The sequence below is a fragment of the Beta vulgaris genome, chromosome 8, assembly GCF_026745355.1.
Source record: "Beta vulgaris subsp. vulgaris cultivar EL10 chromosome 8, EL10.2, whole genome shotgun sequence".
NCBI lineage: Eukaryota > Viridiplantae > Streptophyta > Magnoliopsida > Caryophyllales > Amaranthaceae > Beta > Beta vulgaris.
The window spans coordinates 58,906,153-58,925,783 of NC_079209.1; the positions used below are offsets into that span (position 1 = coordinate 58,906,153).

Below are 19,631 nucleotides of genomic sequence, written 5' to 3' on the forward strand. Positions count from 1 at the left end.
TATTTGCATCTTTTTTTTCATAATCAAGCAACCTTTTTTTAATACTCCTTATTTTATAATTAGACAATCAAAGAAGTTTAAATGTTTTATGTATTGGGAAATAATGAACCAAGCAAAGTTTGGTCTAGTGGTAAAGGTTTGACCTCATGAGATCAAATCTCACTAGGTGCTTTTTGCAGGTGAGGTTTCCCTTAAATAAAAAAATATTGAAAAACAATGAATAAAATCATATACAAAATTTATAGTTTTCTATAGACTTGTAATAAAGGTGTAGAATGTAGATGACTTATGGTTTTATTTGAATGGAATTGTCATTTCATATGGTTATGATTACATGAATAATAAGGTGAAATGATTGAAAACCGGCAATAGACCTAGTTTTTTGAAAAATAAAAGTTTAGAAGGGTGGAAAATATTAATAGCCAAGTTTCCAAAAAAATAAATTGTAGAGAGAAAATTAGAATACCCCCTCCTTAAGCGTTTGGTGGAGAAAAATTCTACAAAAAGTCTCACTACTTGGTTGAATACTACTTTATAATCTGTTCTTCATCTGATATTGATATTTTTTTTGATTCAATTTCAGGATAAAGTATATACAACATCAACTACAGATGATTTGCCAGCTGGGAACTGCTGCCTTGTCTGTATGGAAAACCGTGGGTGTCATACAGTTCTCTCAAGAACAAAACTCATGACTAAGTTGATCAAAAGGAGGAAGGCCGAGGAAGTTTTTGCCATATTTGAAGGCTTGATGGAAGAGGGACACAAACCAACTCTTGTGACATATACTACACTATTAGCTGCCCTTACTGCCCAAAAGAAGATCAAATCTATTCCTTCTCTCATCTCTATGGTGGAAGAGAAAGGAATGAAACCAGACTCGATTTTCTTCAATGCTGCTATCAATGCTTATTGTGAAGCAGCTGACATGAAAGGAGCAATAAAAATATTTTACCGGATGAAGCAAAATGGCTGTAACCCCACTATAAGTACTTTCAATACATTGATGAAAGGATATGGCCTTGTAATGTCTGAAGAGGGGAATGTCAAACCTAATGATATGACTTACAATATTCTAGTTCGAGCATGGTGCAACAAGAACATAAATGAAGCATGGAATGTAGTGTATAAAATGGTGGCCTCGGGTTTACAGCCTGATGTTGTCACCTACAATACATTAGCAAGGGCTTATGCACAGAGTGGAGAGACTAATAAAGCTGAGGCAATTATACATGAAATGCAAAAGAATAAAACTGAGCCTAACGAACGGACATGTGGCATCATCATTAGTGGATATTGCACTGAAGGAAACATGGTTGATGCGTTACGTTTTCTGTATCGGATGAAGGATCTGGGAGTGCTCCCAAATCTTGTTGTGTTTAACACGCTTATCAAAGGATTTTTAGACACTATGGACACTGATGGTGTTGATGAGGTATACTTATATATATCTTCTTTTTCTTTTCCACGATGATTTTGTATTTTCCATATCAGTTATGCAAAAGGCTTCAATTAAGTCACACATCCACCATTCTTTCTCTGCATCTAAAGATTGTTTAAGCTACATCCAGGACAGAGGAAATATGTTATATACAAAATATGCTTTTCTACATTAGATTCTCTTATGATGTGAACCTATTGCTTCTCACAGGCGTTGACTTTGATGGAAGAGTTTGGGATCAAGCCAGATGTGGTAACATTTAGCACAATAATGAATGCATGGAGCTCAGCAGGACTAATGACAAAATGCAAGGACATGTTTAATGACATGGCAAAGGCTGGTGTAAAACCTGATATCCACGCGTTCAGCATTCTTGCAAAAGGTTATGTTCGTGCAGGTGAACCTGATAAAGCCGAAACTCTCCTGATGTCCATGGCTGAATCGGGTGTTCATCCAAATGTTGTAATATTCACTACTGTTATCAGTGGTTGGTGCAGTGTAGGAAAGATGGAATATGCAATGCGAGTGTTTGAGAAGATGAATGAGATGGGGGTTTCCCCTAATCTGAAAACATATGAAACTTTGATATGGGGTTTCGGGGAAGCTAAACAGCCCTGGAAAGCAGAAGAATTGCTTCAGAACATGGAAGAAATGGGTATATTTCCTGAAGACAGCACTATCCGGCTTGTTGCAGATGCTTGGCGTTCCATTGGTTTGATAAATGAAGCCCAAAGAGTGATGAGTTTCAAGGAGCTGAGAAGTGTGTTGATCCTTCAGAGAGAACATATCAAGATCAAAAGATTGAGGGTAATTCTAAAGTACTTGAAACAACTGGGTTCTTTGCAACTGACCAAAAAGGGGAAGCTGCTGCAAATACCAGAAAATGGGTAAGGAATGTATCAGCAGGAAGAAATGTCAGATCTTTTGCTCGTCGATGTGGATTTGTGTAAGGCAGTATTTTGTATGCCGGAAGAAGTTCCTCAATGAGGTTCATATACCAGGGAGGTTTGTAAATTCATGTAAAGCAGTGATATAGAGTTTGTAAATTGATGGACAGAGTTGATGGATTCAGTCAACTGACTAGAATTTGGCTGACATGAAGTTGTCATACACAAAATTTGAACTATTGGAACACTTTCTTGGTAAGGAAACATCTTTTGTGGTTTAGTAGAAAGATTAATTGAGCTTCATGATTCTGGCATCAAGTTCTTCAGAGTTCAATTCCAGGTGATTATACATAATATATTATTTGCAAAAATTTCTGTAAACAGTAAGCACACTTCAAATGCAGATAATTGTAATTAGAAAAATACTACTGTAATTAGTGAATATATGTTGTTTCCAGGTGCCTTGTTGGATATAAAATTTTGCCTTGTTAGATGTTGATTAAAATAAGCTGGATACCTGTACTACAGGGATTCTTGACAAATAGTATGTTCATGTGACAAAAAGAAGCATAGTTTGGATTTAAAGCACAATATACCTCTAAGATTATTGTACTTCTTTTCAAGGTGGTGGTTTTTTTTTTTTTTTTTTTTTTTGACTTAGTTGGAGATATGTAGACTAATTGAAACATATTTTAACAAGTTGAACTAGTTTTTAGGCCTGTGCTCCAGGTAATTATTATTTTTATTTATTAATATCTTACTTTGAAATTATCACACCAAACATTACTTGGTTTAGTGATTGAGATATTAGTATAGTAACTTGAAGTTGTAAGATCAGATCTTATACCATGTATTTTTTAATTTTTTTTATGTATGTGCTTCAAACACATTTTAAATACTCCCGAGAGCACTAAGAAAGCTTAGATGCATTGTCCAAAGTTAACTAAATATAGGAAAAATTACCTGTATATACGTAAATATTTACCGTTTAAGAAAAACACTTACAATCTGGTGAGAAAAGTTGTTCCAAAAACAATATTTTCATTTGGCTGAAATGGTTGGCTATTAAGACATTGTTCCATTGTTCCATTAGTTTATATAAATGTGAGTACTATTTCTTTTCTAGTGACTTGTGGAGCATTTGTTAGCGAGCTTGTTTTATCATATTTAATGGCTTATTTAGTGGGATCACATAATACCATCAACATCTTAACCGTGAAGAAGCATATTCTTAAATAAGAAATCTTGTTACCAAAAGAATAATTAGATATATTGACTACTATTTAAATTATACACTGATATACGTGAAACTTAAATGATCCAATTATAGACAAACTCAAGAAGTAAACATTAGGCCTAGGGTTTATAAGATAAGCATAAAAAAGCAAATATAACTTGATAACTTATTTACAAATAATTAAGTGAACTTGATCAAATTTAGTCTGCTTTGACCATTACAATCAAACCCCACATATTACAAACACGTAGTTATTGGCCATACATACATATATGACACAGAATCACAAGATAGCCAACTAAGGAACAGTTAAGCTTAGCTTGAATTACTTTGGGTGAGACTTCACTTCATGACCTCAAGTTTAGGGATCTTAGTACTATAGAGTGAGGGTACTTGAAAGAAGATCCCCCTTACCATTTCCGCTCTTTCCAAGTATTTGAGCCTCTGGGTTAAACCTTGTACAAGGATAGCCCAAAAGTTATTCATCTTACCAATCTTTAAAAAAAAAAGTTCACCAAGGAGCAGGGACATCCTTTATTTAGTTTAACACCGTCTTGCTTTCATTCCTGATTTCAAACTCATAAACCATCTTATGAGCAAAAATTCAGTTTCAGCTATTCCTTTAACACAATACACAATCATTTTAGTACCTAAAATATGTTAGTGCTTATTTTATCATTTAAGATAACTAAAATGGATCGCCAAACAAAGCTAATCTAGTTCTAACACATTATTGATTATATATTATTATTTCTAATGCATATTACAATAATACATGATGATACAATAATAATCAACACTCATACACGTGTATTGCTGCCATACAAATAACAATGCATATTACAAATACACATCTCCACAAACCTTGGTACATCTTCAGTCTCGATGGTAGAAGCTATAACCCTTCAGCATGGAGTCAGGCTAGCAATTCAAAATGCTATTACTCATCTCCACATCGAAGGAGATAACCTCATGGTTATCAACTCCATCAAAGGCATCTAGTCCCCCTTGGCAGATCGCCCAAATCATTTAGGATATCCAGATTTCTCTCCGCTCCACTTTTTCTTGAACCATTCGACATGTCTACTGGGAAGCAAATAAAGCAGCAAATTGAATTATCAATGTTGGGCACCTCAAAGATTCTAGTTTTTGTATTGAAAATCGTACTCATTCAACTCTTCCTAACCTTCTTTTTCCTTACTTTTATAAAATAGATTAAAAATATTACAAATACACAACTGTAATTTTTTTTTATTGACCGATTCACACTGGTACACTCATAATGACCCACATATCAGTAAAAAATGTAAATAATTAAATACATCCCTTATTTAGTTTGAAGTACTTAGTTTGCAAACAACCAAACAAAAACATATCCAACTTAATTCATACAATATTTTGGATCCAATAAACTGATAAACTGGTGAACTTATTGACTTAAAACATCGTTCACTTTTTTATTCCATGGTGATGATCATCCAAATCTTTGGTAGCAGCAAGCCAGGAATCAAGCAATTCAGATGGTTCAGGGATACCAGGATGCTGCTTCTCATATTTTAATGTCCACGTCCCTATGCTGGTTTTCTCATCCTTGGGTATCACATGGAATTCCCCTGTAAGAGTCTTATACTCATCCAATAAATCGCCTTCAATCACTCGGTATCTCACATACTTCTTCTCTTCATCAATCTCTTCAAGTATACTCTTTGCTACGCAAGACTTCCCACCTAATTAATTAATTAAACCACAAGGTTAATATACATACATAGGAGTACTTCATATTATATATATGCTTTTCGGATTTTATTAGTTTATCTATTTCTTTTAGCATAGAGTTTTAGGAGAAATAGGGTATGTGAGTCATATGAGGGAAGTGAAAGTATTAATCTGTTGCGTTTGCGTATTGTATTGAAGTTAATGTTGAGAGCGAAGAGAATAGAGTGAGCAAAACTTTATTGTAAAGACTAAGAAATGGGTAAAAGTAATGATTTTTTTTTATTCGGTAATTTACTGGCCAAGCAAGCTTGGCCCTCATGAGGGAGGAGGTAAGAAAGAGATCCCAACCCATAAAGAAATTTCCAGAGACTGGAAAGTGGGAATTCATATCCAGAGGCATAAATCTATCCAAACACCTTAAATATGGGGTTGATGAGAATCGACCTCCCGACCATGAGGTTGGGAGGTGGGAGCTCCAATCATTGGGCTCCCACATAATTCTCGGGTAAAAGTAATGAATGACGATCCAAAAAAAAGTGGGTAAACTAATAAAAATTGAAGGAAGTAGTAATTAGTTATCATGTGTTTGATTAGCAATTACATTGTCAAGTGTAGTTTCTTAATTAAAGTTGAAAAACTTATTAGGGCCAAGTTTTTGTTCCCCAACCTTTAGAAAAAATTTAATTCTTTCCAATTATATTGCATACAAATATATATATACATAATTCGAAATACCAATTATAATAGCACAAGAGTACGTAGATGAATATTTAATTTCAATAAGAGACATACCTAAAGTGTAGTTCCAAACAGTTGTACAGCCAACTTTACCGTGGTCTCCCTCATGTAAGTCAACAGCTTGAACAAAATGAGAGGCTGCATGGGAAACATGATGAGGTTTACTCGAAAGTATGTCATGGAGGACATCTGCAGCACTTTCTCTGATCTCAACCTCACCTTCAAGCTTACGTTTAAGACTCATACTTTCTCACTCTTATACAACTTTAGAGATTACACTTTAATTACAGTATGTCTGATATGTTATCTCACGTACACAAAATAGAGGTGCATATTATAGCCCTTTTATAGGAGAGAGACGCAGCTGATGTAACTATTTTTTTTTTAAAAAAAAATCTCGAGTATTTTTGAGGTTTGACGTAATTCTCAAATTAACTTTTATAGTTAGAGAATTTCTCAGATACTTTGAACTTTGTGTTTAGAGCTCAAAATACCCTTATCATACACCGAAATTCAAGTGTATTAATTTTCTAAGATACCCTTGAAACTTAAACTTTGAACTTCAAAATTCAATAAAAGGTATTTTGAGAATTAAACCAAACCTAAAGAGTATCTCAGGAAATTTTCTTTTTTTCAACCACAAAGAGAAATTATTACAATAGACATATCTTTGTCCTTTAATGTTTTTTCTTTTTTCCAATTTTTGTATACAAACTAGTATTTTGGCCCGGTCAATGTCTAAGAGTCGGTTACAATTATCAAATATATTATTATTAATACATTTTATAATCAAATGTTATTAGCTTTTTATAATATTATGTTTAATGCAGAATTGGAAAATGAAAGTTATGGCATGATAAATTATTTTACAAAAACTTTTAAGAAATTGGGGGATAAATATAATAATTTTAATGGTATTGGGGTAAGAGAATGTTGATAGTTAATAAAAGTGTAAGAGATCAAAAAGTTTGTTTATGTCTTTATAATTATGTATAATTATAAGAATTTATTATGTTTTACTATGAAACATTAAGCATTCACATTGTAATGGATCAATAGTTAAACTCTCACATTTCATTTCAAAAGTTATGTGTATCACGTGGCACCGTTTCTTTAATTGAAACGCCTTTTAATATATGCGTATAGATTACCATTTTCAACATTATTGCTAAATAAAGACCGACATTGATGAATCCTGGTGAAAATATAGTTTGTGGATATTAAGCGAGTAATTGACATTATTGCTAATAGAGACCGACATAAATGAATCCTCATGAAAATATAGTTTGTGGATATTAGGCAAGTAATTGTGGCATAACGTTGTAAATGATAATACTTTCAGACATGTTCTATTCAACTTATTTATGCTTATCTGAACTCCATTAAATTTATCTGAATTTATTAGACTTTATTAATCTTTAATAAATCTTATATGAATTTATTAGACCTTTTTATAAGAATACTAGACTTTATTTTTACTTATTTTTATTAGGAAAATGATATATAAGGTGCTTAAAATGGAAATAAAATATTGAATCAAGCATTTATTACCTCAATTGACGTGAAAATGTGTCTTAAATTTTTAAACTGTTTCCATTTAAAGAAATGTATTTAATACTTATATGTAGCCTTACCCTTTTTATTAAACCGAACTTAGGTTCAAAGAAAGAAGAAAACTACTTATACCAGTCACCGTTAATATGAATATGGTTGACAGTTGACACCTTGTCGTCGTAACTGTTGGGTTTGGTGGCTCAAATTCTTTTATGGCTCAATTAGTAGGTTTGTCACATAGATATCTCAGAAATTACACTATTACTGTATTACAGTATATCTGATATTATTATCTCACGTGGACAAAATAGAGGTGCATATTTTTTTGAGGAGAGAGAGGTGAGGTACTATTTTTTTTGAGGAGAGAGTGAGGTACTATTTTTTTATTATTTTGAAACTACAAAGAGAAATTATTATAATACACTAATTAATGTCGTTGTCCCTTAATGTTTATTCCAATATTGTAAACAAATTTCGCATTCTCAAGATTCCTATATAAGACAGACCGACAGAAATTTTATCCTGATGAAAGAATGGTTTGTGGATGTTAAGAAAGTTATTGTGGCATAATATTATACACAAATTATTAAAATAAGCGGTTTAGTTTTAATATAAAATTAGACAAATTTAATATTGAATTTTTGATATTTTTCTAACAAGCACATTCTATTTCATTCCAACCTAACACTATTTTAGGTATCCTTCTCTTCTCATCCTTTTTTTGTTTTCTTGATTATTCTCGAACTATAACAGACAATTTTAAAAAATAACTCGATAGTCTTACGAAACGTATAAAACTAGTCACTAAATGAATTAAACTAGTCACTGAACGGGTTAAAGAATATCAGTACTATATAGATTAAACTGGTCACGAAATAGATTATACTGGTACCTAAATAGATTAAACTAGTCAATATTAAAAAAGGTGGCATGTTCTCTTTTAATATTGGACTTAGACCGTGCCTAATTTTAAATTAAAAGTAGACGTCTCTTACAAGACCAACTGAATATGAAACGATAACACTTTTAGAGCTATCTTATTCAACTTATTTTGGCTAATTATTAAATTTTATTAGTCTTTATCAACACTTATTTGAATTTATTATACCTTATTTCGTGAGAATATCAAACCTTATTGATAGAGTATAAAACTATTATTGGGGCTCCAATCATCAGCTTAATCTTTTGGTTGAACTGGTCATTTGACATGGTATTAAAGTAGAGCTGATCATTTTGGCCCGACTCGATTTTGGCCAGAATTTTTCAGCCTGCGGTCGGACCCAGCCCGAATTATTTTTGGCTTTGGGCGGGCCAGATGCGATTTTTAGTCTATTTTTTTGGCCTCACCCGATTTGCCCGAAAAGCCTGCTAATTTTGGTTCGAAATAGCGGCCTTTGGGCATAAAATCTCGGTCCGAATAATGGCTCTGCCCGACCAATGGGCAAATCTTTTTGTCGCGGCCCGGTCCGGATCACCTCTATATTAAAGCCAGCGTGACATAAAGGTCACAGGTTTAAATCTCATTCAATCCTCCATCCTGGGTGGAATATTTAGTGACAGGTATATATGAGAGAAACTTTTGCTGCATCCACACTTTAGGCTCAATGAGTACTCGTATGAGGGGGTGATATGGTGTAAAACTATTCCTAGACTTCAACCATTAGCTTAACATTTTGGTTGAGTTGGTCCTTTGACATGGTACCAGAATCAGCGTGACATAAAGGTCACGGGTTAAAACCTCGTCCACCCCGCCTATTCTAAGTGGAATATGTATCGTCAGGTATTAAGGAGACATGTGTGTATCCACACTTCAGCCCAATGGGCTCTCCCGTGAGGGGGGCGTGATAGAGTATAAACTATTCGTGGGACTCCAACCATCACCTTAAACTTTTGGTTGAGTTCGTCCCTTGACATGGTAGCAGAGTCAGCTTGAGATAAATGCTGCTTTCTAAGTGGAATATCTAGCGCCAGGTATGAGGGAGACACGTGTTGCATCCACTTCAAACTCAATCGGCTCTCGCATGAGGGGGCATGATAGAGTATAAAAGTATTCATGGACTCCAACCATTATCTTAAACTTTCGGTTGAGTTAATCCTTTGACATGGTATTAGAGCCAGCGTGACATAAAGGTCAGGGGTTCAAATTCAGCCACCTTCTTTTCTAAATGAAATATTTGGCGCCAGGTATGAGTGAGGTTTGTGTTGCATCCATACTCATCTATAGACTCTCGCCTGATCGAACGTAATAGAGTGTAAAATTATTATTATAATTTAACCATTCACTTAAATTTTTGATTGAGTTAATCATTTAACACTTATTTTTAGTGAGCTGAACTTATCTTCAAAGAATGCTATATACGAAGAAAAAATTTCCTACACCATTCATTTGAATACGGTTGAAACTCTGTTTTCGTAGGTGTTAGCTAGGTTTGGTGGCTCAAATTAATTTATGGCCCAATTAGTAGTTTGCCACATTGATATCTCATCAATTATGGGGTCTGGCAATTGCCAAATGGCATGGAGATCATTTCATATTTCCAGTACATAAGCCCAGAGTTCAGGCGATGAGTTCAGGCGATGTGTAATGCAATCTCTTCCATGGGTTTGAGTTTTTGTTTTGCATGTAAATTGTATTTTTTCCTTTTTTTTAGATCTAGATTTGTTTTTGTTAATTTTCATTTTAGTTTTTTTTTTTTTCTTTTTTTTTTTCTAGATCTAGGTTTGTTAGGGTCAAACCCATGGAAATGGGATGTGTAATGGAGGGAAATGGGCTAGTGAAAGGGGAAATGAGCTGTGAGGAAGCGCGTTTTGTTTTAGAAAAAAAAAGGGGAAATATAATGCGGTTCAAGAAACCGCATCAGATTTTCAAAAAAACCACATCCGTTTTTTAATTTGATGCGGTCCACAAGAGGACCACATCAGATTTCACTTCCAGCTTTCCTTTTCACTTTTTCAATTGATTTTCTGATGCGGTTTTGTAAAAACCACATATGTTACAAAGTGACAGATGAGGTTTTTTCCACCAATGTATTAAAAGACGTATTTAAACAAGGAATGGTAGCAGATTAATAAAGTGCAAGCCTGGCTTGCTGCTACCATAAACAAGGATGATCATCTGTTACAAAGGGCTATGTATATCATTTTCCTATTATTAATAACAAAGTGCATTAATTAAACAAGAAATTATTGACTGCTGGTACAAATAATTAAAAAAGTTAGTACAAATTTGTAAAAGAAAGATTGTTAGAGGTTATTATTAATTATAAAGTGCATTGGTTTTCAATTATCACTAATAATTAATACTTTTTTTTGAGGGGGATATAATTAATATTTAGTACTCAAAGTTTATACCACCAAATTAAACATGACATACTTTTAAATTAAAACAGTTAAACATGAACATGATATATTATTAAACATGACATTATTGACTATTTATAGTGAACCCAAAGGCCACATAGCCACACATTACACATACAAAGGTCAGCAGTCTACTAGGGCAGCCATTTATTCCACTGGTACGTAATTAGTTATAATATATTTGATCATACATAATAATGCATACTTTTAGGGTTTAAACATAATTAAAACATCGTACGTTCACATAATCAATCTGTTCATCATCACTTCTTTATGCCATGGACATGGTGATGATCATCCATGTCTATGGTAGCAGCAAGCCATGCATCAAGCAAATCAGTTGGCTCAGGAACACCAGAATGCAGCTTCTCATACTCAAATATGTACTTCACTATGCAGTTCTTCGCATCCTTAGGTATCACTTGGCATGTAAGAGATAAGGTTTTGTACTTGTTGGTGTAGGATAACTCTCAGATTATGTCCTAGATATGTTAGTTACATATCTTCTTGTATAACAAACAAAATATCAGTTTGTTAAGGTTGTTAAGAGTTTGTTACAAGGTTGTTCAAGTTGTTAGATACCTTGTATAAATACATAATCTGATGCTGTAACATTTCATTCAGTTCATTACAATAAAACACTTCTCTCTCTTCTTTCTATCTCTCTATCTCTAGAATTCTATCTCTTTCTCTCAATTAAAGAGTTTTAGCTCAAACTCTGACATGGTATCAGAGCAGAAGATATAAGATCTTGCGATACTTCTGCCATTGATCAATAGATCAATTTTCTTTCAAGAAAAGTTCCGCAAAAGAAATTCAGACAATCTGATTTACTTTGGTTGATAATAAAAGGCAAAATGTCAACTGAAAATTCTTCAAACACACAAGATTCATCACAGAATCCTAGTTCAGAATATTTCTTGAACAATTCTGATGTTAATTCATCAAAATTAGTGAATTATGTCTTCAATGGTATTGGATTCAATGATTGGAGGAGATCCATGACTATTGCTTTATCAGCAAGAAACAAACTATGTTTTGTAGATGGAACATTAGCTAAACCAGCAACAACTTCTACAAATTTCAGAATATGGAATAGGTGTAATGATTTGGTGATTTCTTGGATTCTAAATTCACTAGAACCTTCAATAAGTAGAAGTGTTCTTTACTTCAAGACTGCCAGGGAAATATGGCTTGATTTGGAAGAGAGGTTCAGTCAATCTTCAGGACCTCAGTTGTATTCTGTTCAACAACAATTAGGAGACATATCACAGGGAGAAGATGAAGGAATTACTAGTTTCTTCACAAAGATTAAGTTGCTGTGGGATCAGTTGGATGGATTAGAACCATTACCCTCTTGTGAATGTACTGGATGCAGTTGTACACTCACTCAGAAGTTGGAAAAGTCTCAACAGAAGCAAAGGTTAATTCAACTGCTAATGAAGACAAATGAAAGATTTGTTCATACTAAGAGTACAATACTCATGATGAATCCACTTCCAACTATATCTAAGGCATATGGTTTATTGCTACAAGAAGAGACTCACAAGGAACTAGCAACTTTGAGATCTAGTTCCAACACTGATAATATAGCCTTTGCAGCAACTTGGAGACTTCATGGATATCCTAAAGATACTAAATACAAAGGCAAAAGAGTTGCTGCATCAGTTCAATCTGATTTTCTTGAAAACTCTGCTGAAGAACCAGTTGTTCATGCCACTCTTACACAAGAACAACATAAGCAATTCTTACAGTATCTGGAAAAGCAACAAACTCCAATTCTGATCATGAATCAACAATTGGGTTAGCTGTTAGCTCTCAATTAACAGGTAATATATGTTTACTCTCTAAATACCATAATTCTTGGATATTAGACAGTGGTGCAACTGACCACATGTGCTCAGAATTACATATGTTTGATTCATATGTTAAAATTACACACCCTCATCCTATGATAACTATACCAGATGGTAATAAGATTCAAGTTGAGCATAAAGGCACTATTTCTTTAGGAGGTATTGTGCATCTAAAGAATGTTCTACATGTGCCAGGCTTTCAGTTTAATTTAATCTCTGTTTCTAAATTATGTCATGATGCTAACTGCTCAATATCATTTGTGAATGATACATGTGTGCTTCAGGACCTTTCCTTGAACAAGCAACTTGTGCTTGGTAGACTGGAGAAAGGTCTGTATATGCTGGATGCTTCTCTTCTGTCATCTAAAGTTGTGACCTCTCCTAAAACCTTGTCTACTACTGCTCTTACTTCTGCATCTTCCACTGAAATTGAAGAAGCCAAGCTATGGCATTTGAGGATGGGACACATATCTTTTGGAAGAATAAAGAGTGCTAAAGGCCTTGATGTAAAAGGATGTATAGCTGAGTGTTTTTGCAACATTTGTCCTTTAGCTAAACAAACAAGATCTCCGTTTCCTGTTAGTTCTATTCAAACCACTAAACCTTTTGAATTGTTACACTTGGATGTATGGGGACCTTATGCTATTTCTGATCATCTTGGCTGTACTCAATTCCTTACTATAGTAGATGATTACACAAGAATGACATGGACTCATTTCTTGAGAAATAAAACTGATTCTGTTTCCATTATGACTCAATTCTTACAATATGTAGAAAACCAATTTGACTTGAAAGTCAAAATTATAAGATCAGACAATGCTCCTAACTTGACAGAAGGGCATATGAAAACTTTACTTGTTAGTAAAGGTATTATTCAGCAGAAAAGTTGCAGTAACACTCCACAACAGAATGGTGTTGTAGAGAGAAAGCATAAACATCTCTTAGAAACAGCAAGAGCTTTGTCTATTCAATCTCAACTGCCCTCTAAGTACTGGAATGAATGTATTCTTACTGCTACATATCTTGTTAATAGAATGCCCCTCAAAAGCATTCAATTCTCTTCCCCTTATGAAAAACTCTTTCAAACACCACCTGACCTTTCTATCTTGAAAGTTTTTGGCTGCCTCTGCTACATTTCAACATCTTCTACTAAGAGACTTAAATTTCACCCACGGGCTCAAGCTTGTGTATTTTTAGGTTATCCTACTACACATAAGGCCTATAAAGTTCTCAATCTTAGCACCAATAAAATCATGATTTCTAGGGACATTCATTTCCATGAGAAACATTTCCCATTTCATCTTTCTTCTCATCCTAAACACACCTATTCCACACAATTTTTTCTTCCTGTTGTCACTTCTAATCCTAGTCTCTCACAAGATTATATCCCACCATCTCCCTCTACTACTACAGTTTCTTCTCCTATGCAATCTTCATCTCCTTCTCCTACTCTCAATGATGAACCTGTTCTTCCTTCTCAACCTTTTGTTCCACCATCACCTCCCAGGAGACCTTCCAGAATCATTAAACCTCCTGCTCACTTCAAAGATTTTGTTTGTTCCAACTCAGTTACACATTGGTGCAATTTGGTCTCATATCAATCTCTTCCCTCTTCTCACAAAGCTCTTGTTACTTCTACCATTGATAATGTTGAACCCACATCCTACAATGAAGCTGCTACTAATGTTCATTGGGTAGAAGCTATGCATAAAGAAGTTACTGCATTACAACAGAATGGTACATGGGATCTTGTTCCTCTTCCCAAAGGTAAAAAAGCCATAGGCTGTAAATGGGTGTTTAAAATCAAGAAACATGCTGATGGTACTATAGAAAGATACAAGGCTCGTTTGGTAGCAAAGGGTTTCACTCAGAAATATGGCCTTGATTACTCTGAGACTTTCTCTCCAGTAGTTAAGATGTCTACTGTGAGATGTTTGATCTCTTATGCAGCTAGTAAGCAGTGGAATATCTTTCAATTAGATGTAAATAATGCCTTCCTTCATGGTTTTTTACATGAGGAGGTTTATATGAAGGTCCCTGATGGTGTTGAAGCTCCTAAAGGCATTGTTTGCAAACTAAAAAGGTCTCTTTATGGCCTTAAATAAGCATCTAGGCAATGGTTTGCTAGACTTGTTGATGAACTTCTTTCTCAAGGTTTTGTGCAGTCCAAGAATGATTATTCATTGTTTTTAAAGAAGGAAAATGGTGATACTACAATAGCTGCTGTCTATGTAGATGATATCATCATCACTGGCTCTAATGAAGCTACTATTACAGCCTTGAAGTCTCATTTGCATAACACCTTCAGTATTAAAGATCTGGGTCTTCTACACTACTTTCTTGGTATTGAAATTAGTCATACTTCTGCTGGCTATATTCTCACTCAGAAGAAGTTTACTAAGGAGCTGCTAAATGACTGTCCTTTTGATTTAACTAAGGCTGCAGTCACTCCTTTTCCTTTGAATTTAAAACTTTCAGCTGATGACACTCCTATATATGATGATGTTGAGTTATATAGGTGTTATGTGGGCAAGTTGAACTTCTTAACCCACACTCGACCTGATCTAGCTTTTGTTGTTCAATCTCTCAGCCAGTTCATGCATAGTCCAAGGCTCTCTCATGTCCAAGCTCTCACTCACACTCTCAGATATATTAAACAAACTACTGGTCAGGGTATTCTCCTTAAAGCCAGTGCTCAGCTTACATTACAGGCATTCAGTGATTCTGATTGGGCAGCATGTCCAACAACTAGAAGGTCTGTTACTGGGTATATCTTACTTCTAGGCAACTCTGATCTCCTGTTAGCTGGAAATCAAAGAAGCAAGATACTACATCCAAAAGCTCATCTGAAGCAGAATATAGAGCAATGTCACAAGCTGCTAGTGAAGTGACTTGGGTTGTGAGATTACTTGAAGAATTTGGTGTCTCTAATCTCACTTCTGTGGTTCTCCATTGTGATAATCAATCAGCCATTCATATTGCTAAGAACCCTATTTTCCATGAAAGAACTAAACATATTGAAGTGGATTGCCACTTCACAAGAGATAAGGTTCTTGAGGGCTTACTTCAGCTGACTTATCTGCCTACAAAGAATCAGCTTGCTGATATTTTTACTAAGATTCTACCCAGTGCACAGCATAATTTGCTCTCTTCCAAACTTGGTCTGGTTTCTGATTCACCCATCCCAAGTTTGAGGGGGGGTGTTGGTGTAGGATAACTCTCAGATTATGTCCTAGATATGTTAGTTACATATCTTCTTGTATAACAAACAAAATATCAGTTTGTTAAGGTTGTTAAGAGTTTGTTACAAGGTTGTTCAAGTTGTTAGATACCTTGTATAAATACATAATCTGATGCTGTAATATTTCATTCAGTTCATTACAAAAAAACACTTCTCTCTCTTCTTTCTATCTCTCTATCTCTAGAATTCTATCTCTTTCTCTCAATTAAAGAGTTTTAGCTCAAACTCTGACAGTATTCGTCGAACATGTCGCCTTCGATGGCTCGGTATTTGACAAACTTCTTCTCCTCATCAATTTCTTCAAGTACACTCTTTGCTACTAAAGGCTTCCCACCTAAAACCATTATATGATTAGGGAATATATATAATAATAACTTACTTTGTATAGATTATAGATTTATAGTGTTTGGTTCGACATGAATCTTCTCGCCAAATTTCTTTATATCTATACAAATATATTAAAAGGCATGTGAAAACAAGAAACTGTGCCACGTGGCGCTCTCCCTCGAGACCTCAAGTAGATATACTAAAGTTTTAACCAGTCGGCTAAGTTGTATTTAGTGTTATTATCATAAAGTATTATATTAATAAATGAAATTTTTTCTTACCTGAGACATAGTCCGGACCTAATAACTAGTTGGTTTGTAAAAGGTGGAAGATAGTTCTATCAACGTAATATAAAAAATAGAGTTCGTATTGTGTCGGACTCGTCCGACACAATATTCTCGTCGGACCACTTCACTTGATTTTCAGGTAGTCTTCATTTTTTTTCAGGTAGTCTTCTTTTTTTTCAGTTAGTCTTAATTTGTTTTCAGTTAGTCTTAATTTATTTTCAGTTAGTCTTCATTTTTTTCAGTTAGTCTAAATGAAAGTAACTTAGGTCTAAATGAAAGTAACTTATTCTAACGGAAAGTAACTTAGGTCTAAATGAAAGTAAGTTAACTCTAAATGAAAGTAACTTAGGTCTAACTGAAAGTAACTTAGGTCTAAATGAAAGTAAGTTACCTCTAAATGAAAGTAACTTGGGTCTAAATGAAAATAACTTAGGTCTAACTGACAGTAACTTAGGTCTAACTGAAAGAAACTTAGGTCTAAATGAAAGTAAGTTAGGTCTAAATGAAAGTAAGTTAGGTCTAAATGAAAGTAACTTGGATTCTTAGTTTTATTATTCTTTCATTTAACAACTAACTAATATTATATATAAAAAAAAAACACTAACATCTTCCTCTCACTTTCTCCTTCTTCTTCATTCCTCTTATAGCTGATTTTTTCGTCACTTCATATGAAAAATCATCTAAGTAGAACTAATATGAAATCACCACAGATATCTAGTTGGGGTTGGAGAAGACCATGGTGGTGTTTGTGTATTATTTTTTCTCAAAACATATATTAGTCTTCGTCGGCGAAGTAAGAAGGACAATCATCATCTTCTGCTAAAACAAACACTGAGAAATCGTCATCTTCTGCTGAGCTTGGTCTTCAACCTCGCCATAGTCGACGTTGTTGATGTCGGCGAAGTAAGAAGGACAATCAGAACTTGCCGTCCGACGGAAAGTATTGGGTCAGACGGTCTGACCCAATACTTTCACTAAAAAATATTACCCCTTCTGTTTTAAAATCGAAGGCATTCACCTTTTACGAAAATTTGTTTTGACCACAAATAACTCTCAAATACGATAAATGAAAATTATATTATTGGATTTGTCTTGAAAAATACTATATTATTATTATTTAAAAAAAAAATTATCAACATAAATAGAGAGTATGTAATTAACGCTCAAGGTTCGAACTTGAACATCATGCGTATATTATATTTTGAAACGGGGGAGTATATTTGATGGCAATGTTGTATTTTCCTCCCTCTCTTTCATCTTCATCGTTCAAATTGATCCTCCTTTCGTTTTCATCTTTCCTTTTCTCTCCCAATTATATATTACTTTTCATGTTAACAATCAACAAAAAAGTTAAACCTAACCTACGATATTGTTGTCCAATGAAAAATGGAAAAATCATTTTTCACCAAACCAAACAAATAATGACAATGCATTTGATTAACAATATATATAGAGTTAGTTTTGCGTGGATCCGGTCCACAATAATATTATTGTGGACCAAATTCACTTATTTAATATAATGATCCTTTTTTCATATAGTAATCTTTTAAAATCTTAAGTTATACTTTATAGTTACTATTTATCATAGTGACATTTTTTAATATAGTCACTCTTTTTCAAATTAATTTATCATAATGAAATTTTCAAGTTATGACATACTAATTTTTTTTCTTTACATAGTCAAATTTTACAATCTATATCTACTTATCTATATATATTTTTTATTTAGTGATCCTTCTCTCATAAATCATATGAATTAACATTAAATTTACACTAATTTATTGTGGGTCGGATTAAGTCCATGTAAGTTTTTATATGTCATGGAGAGAATAGGAAAGGAGGAAGAAAGTGAGGGAACCATATTTGCCCTAGAGAGAGAGTAAGATTTAGAGTAGTTGACAACTCCCTCAAATTCAGCCTGGATTTGACTCTTACCAAATTTGTTTTGAAATGATTTATCTCATCCTATTCCTCTTACGAAAATCGATGTTACCATATCAAAACACTTAGTATCTAAATCTCTATTATTATACCCCCTCCGTTTCATTCTAATTTACACACACTTTTTATGCATGTCAATGCAAAATTTTGAGAACATATATATTTAGTTTTGTATTTGTAAAAATTATAAAAAGTACATATTAATAAAATACTACCTCTGTTTTCTAAAGATCTTCCTTGTTACTGTTCCTACATATACCAAGGAGGATTCATTTGTGTGGGGGTATGGGGCGGGTAAAATAGGAGAGAGAAAGGGAGTAAAATTGAATTAATAATGTAATGGTAGACCATGTGATAGGCACATGAGAGAATAAAAAAGAAAAAATTCCAAATAAGGAATAAAGTAAAAGAGGGAAGGTCTTTTGAAAAACACTTAAACGGAAAGAGAGAAGATCTTTAGGAAACGGAGGGAGTACATGTTATGATGAATCTAACAAGATCCCACATGACTATATTTTCATCTGCGTATAAATCACAAATGATGGTCAAAGTGAAATTTGTGAATAGTGTAAAATATCAAAGTATAACAATTAATATGGAACATAGAGAGTATAAGCCAAGAGGGAGGTATAGTGTCCCCTCTTGAAAATACTTATATACTCTTAATCTCACAAAAAATAATAAAGAAAAGATTTTCTTAATTCTTTTCTCATTTACAAATATGGGTAAAGGAGAGTTATACATTACCCAGGGCCGTCTTAAACTATTTGGGGGCCCTGTGCTATTTATAAAATCATATTTAACAGCTTTGAGATATTTGCATCTTTTTTTTCATAATCAAGCAACCTTTTTTTAATACTCCTTATTTTATAATTAGACAATCAAAGAAGTTTAAATGTTTTATGTATTGGGAAATAATGAACCAAGCAAAGTTTGGTCTAGTGGTAAAGGTTTGACCTCATGAGATCAAATCTCACTAGGTGCTTTTTGCAGGTGAGGTTTCCCTTAAATAAAAAAATATTGAAAAACAATGAATAAAATCATAT

The 19,631-nt window shown here is 33.8% G+C and overlaps 2 protein-coding genes across 2 annotated transcripts in view; one reads left to right on the plus strand and one right to left on the minus strand.

The window, feature by feature from the left end:
- Positions 1-3,385, plus strand: part of LOC104902216 (pentatricopeptide repeat-containing protein At5g21222) — a 28,748-nt gene extending 25,363 nt beyond the window's left edge. The window contains exons 3-4 of the mRNA XM_057390991.1: positions 584-1,435; positions 1,652-3,385. Coding sequence (XP_057246974.1) covers positions 584-1,435; positions 1,652-2,332 — 1,533 coding nt within the window. The 3' untranslated portion in view covers positions 2,333-3,385. The remainder of the gene's footprint in view (positions 1-583; positions 1,436-1,651) is intronic.
- Positions 3,386-4,741: 1,356 nt separating this feature from the next.
- Positions 4,742-6,331, minus strand: LOC125492220 (MLP-like protein 34). Its single transcript, XM_048634249.1, has 2 exons — positions 6,074-6,331; positions 4,742-5,292 (listed from the first exon to the last, which is right to left on the minus strand). The coding sequence occupies exons 1-2, from the start codon at positions 6,261-6,263 to the stop codon at positions 5,015-5,017; spliced, it is 468 nt and encodes a 155-aa protein (XP_048490206.1). The 5' UTR covers positions 6,264-6,331; the 3' UTR covers positions 4,742-5,014.
- Between the last annotated feature and the right edge of the window lie 13,300 nt (positions 6,332-19,631).

Coding starts and splice junctions, on each gene's coding strand:
- LOC125492220 (XM_048634249.1), bottom strand. CDS start 6,263: ATGAGTCTTAAACGTAAGCTTGAAGGTGAGGTTGAGATCAGAGAAAGT. Junction 5,293..6,073: donor TGTTTGGAACTACACTTTAG/GTATGTCTCTTA, acceptor TTAATTAATTAG/GTGGGAAGTCTTGCGTAGCA.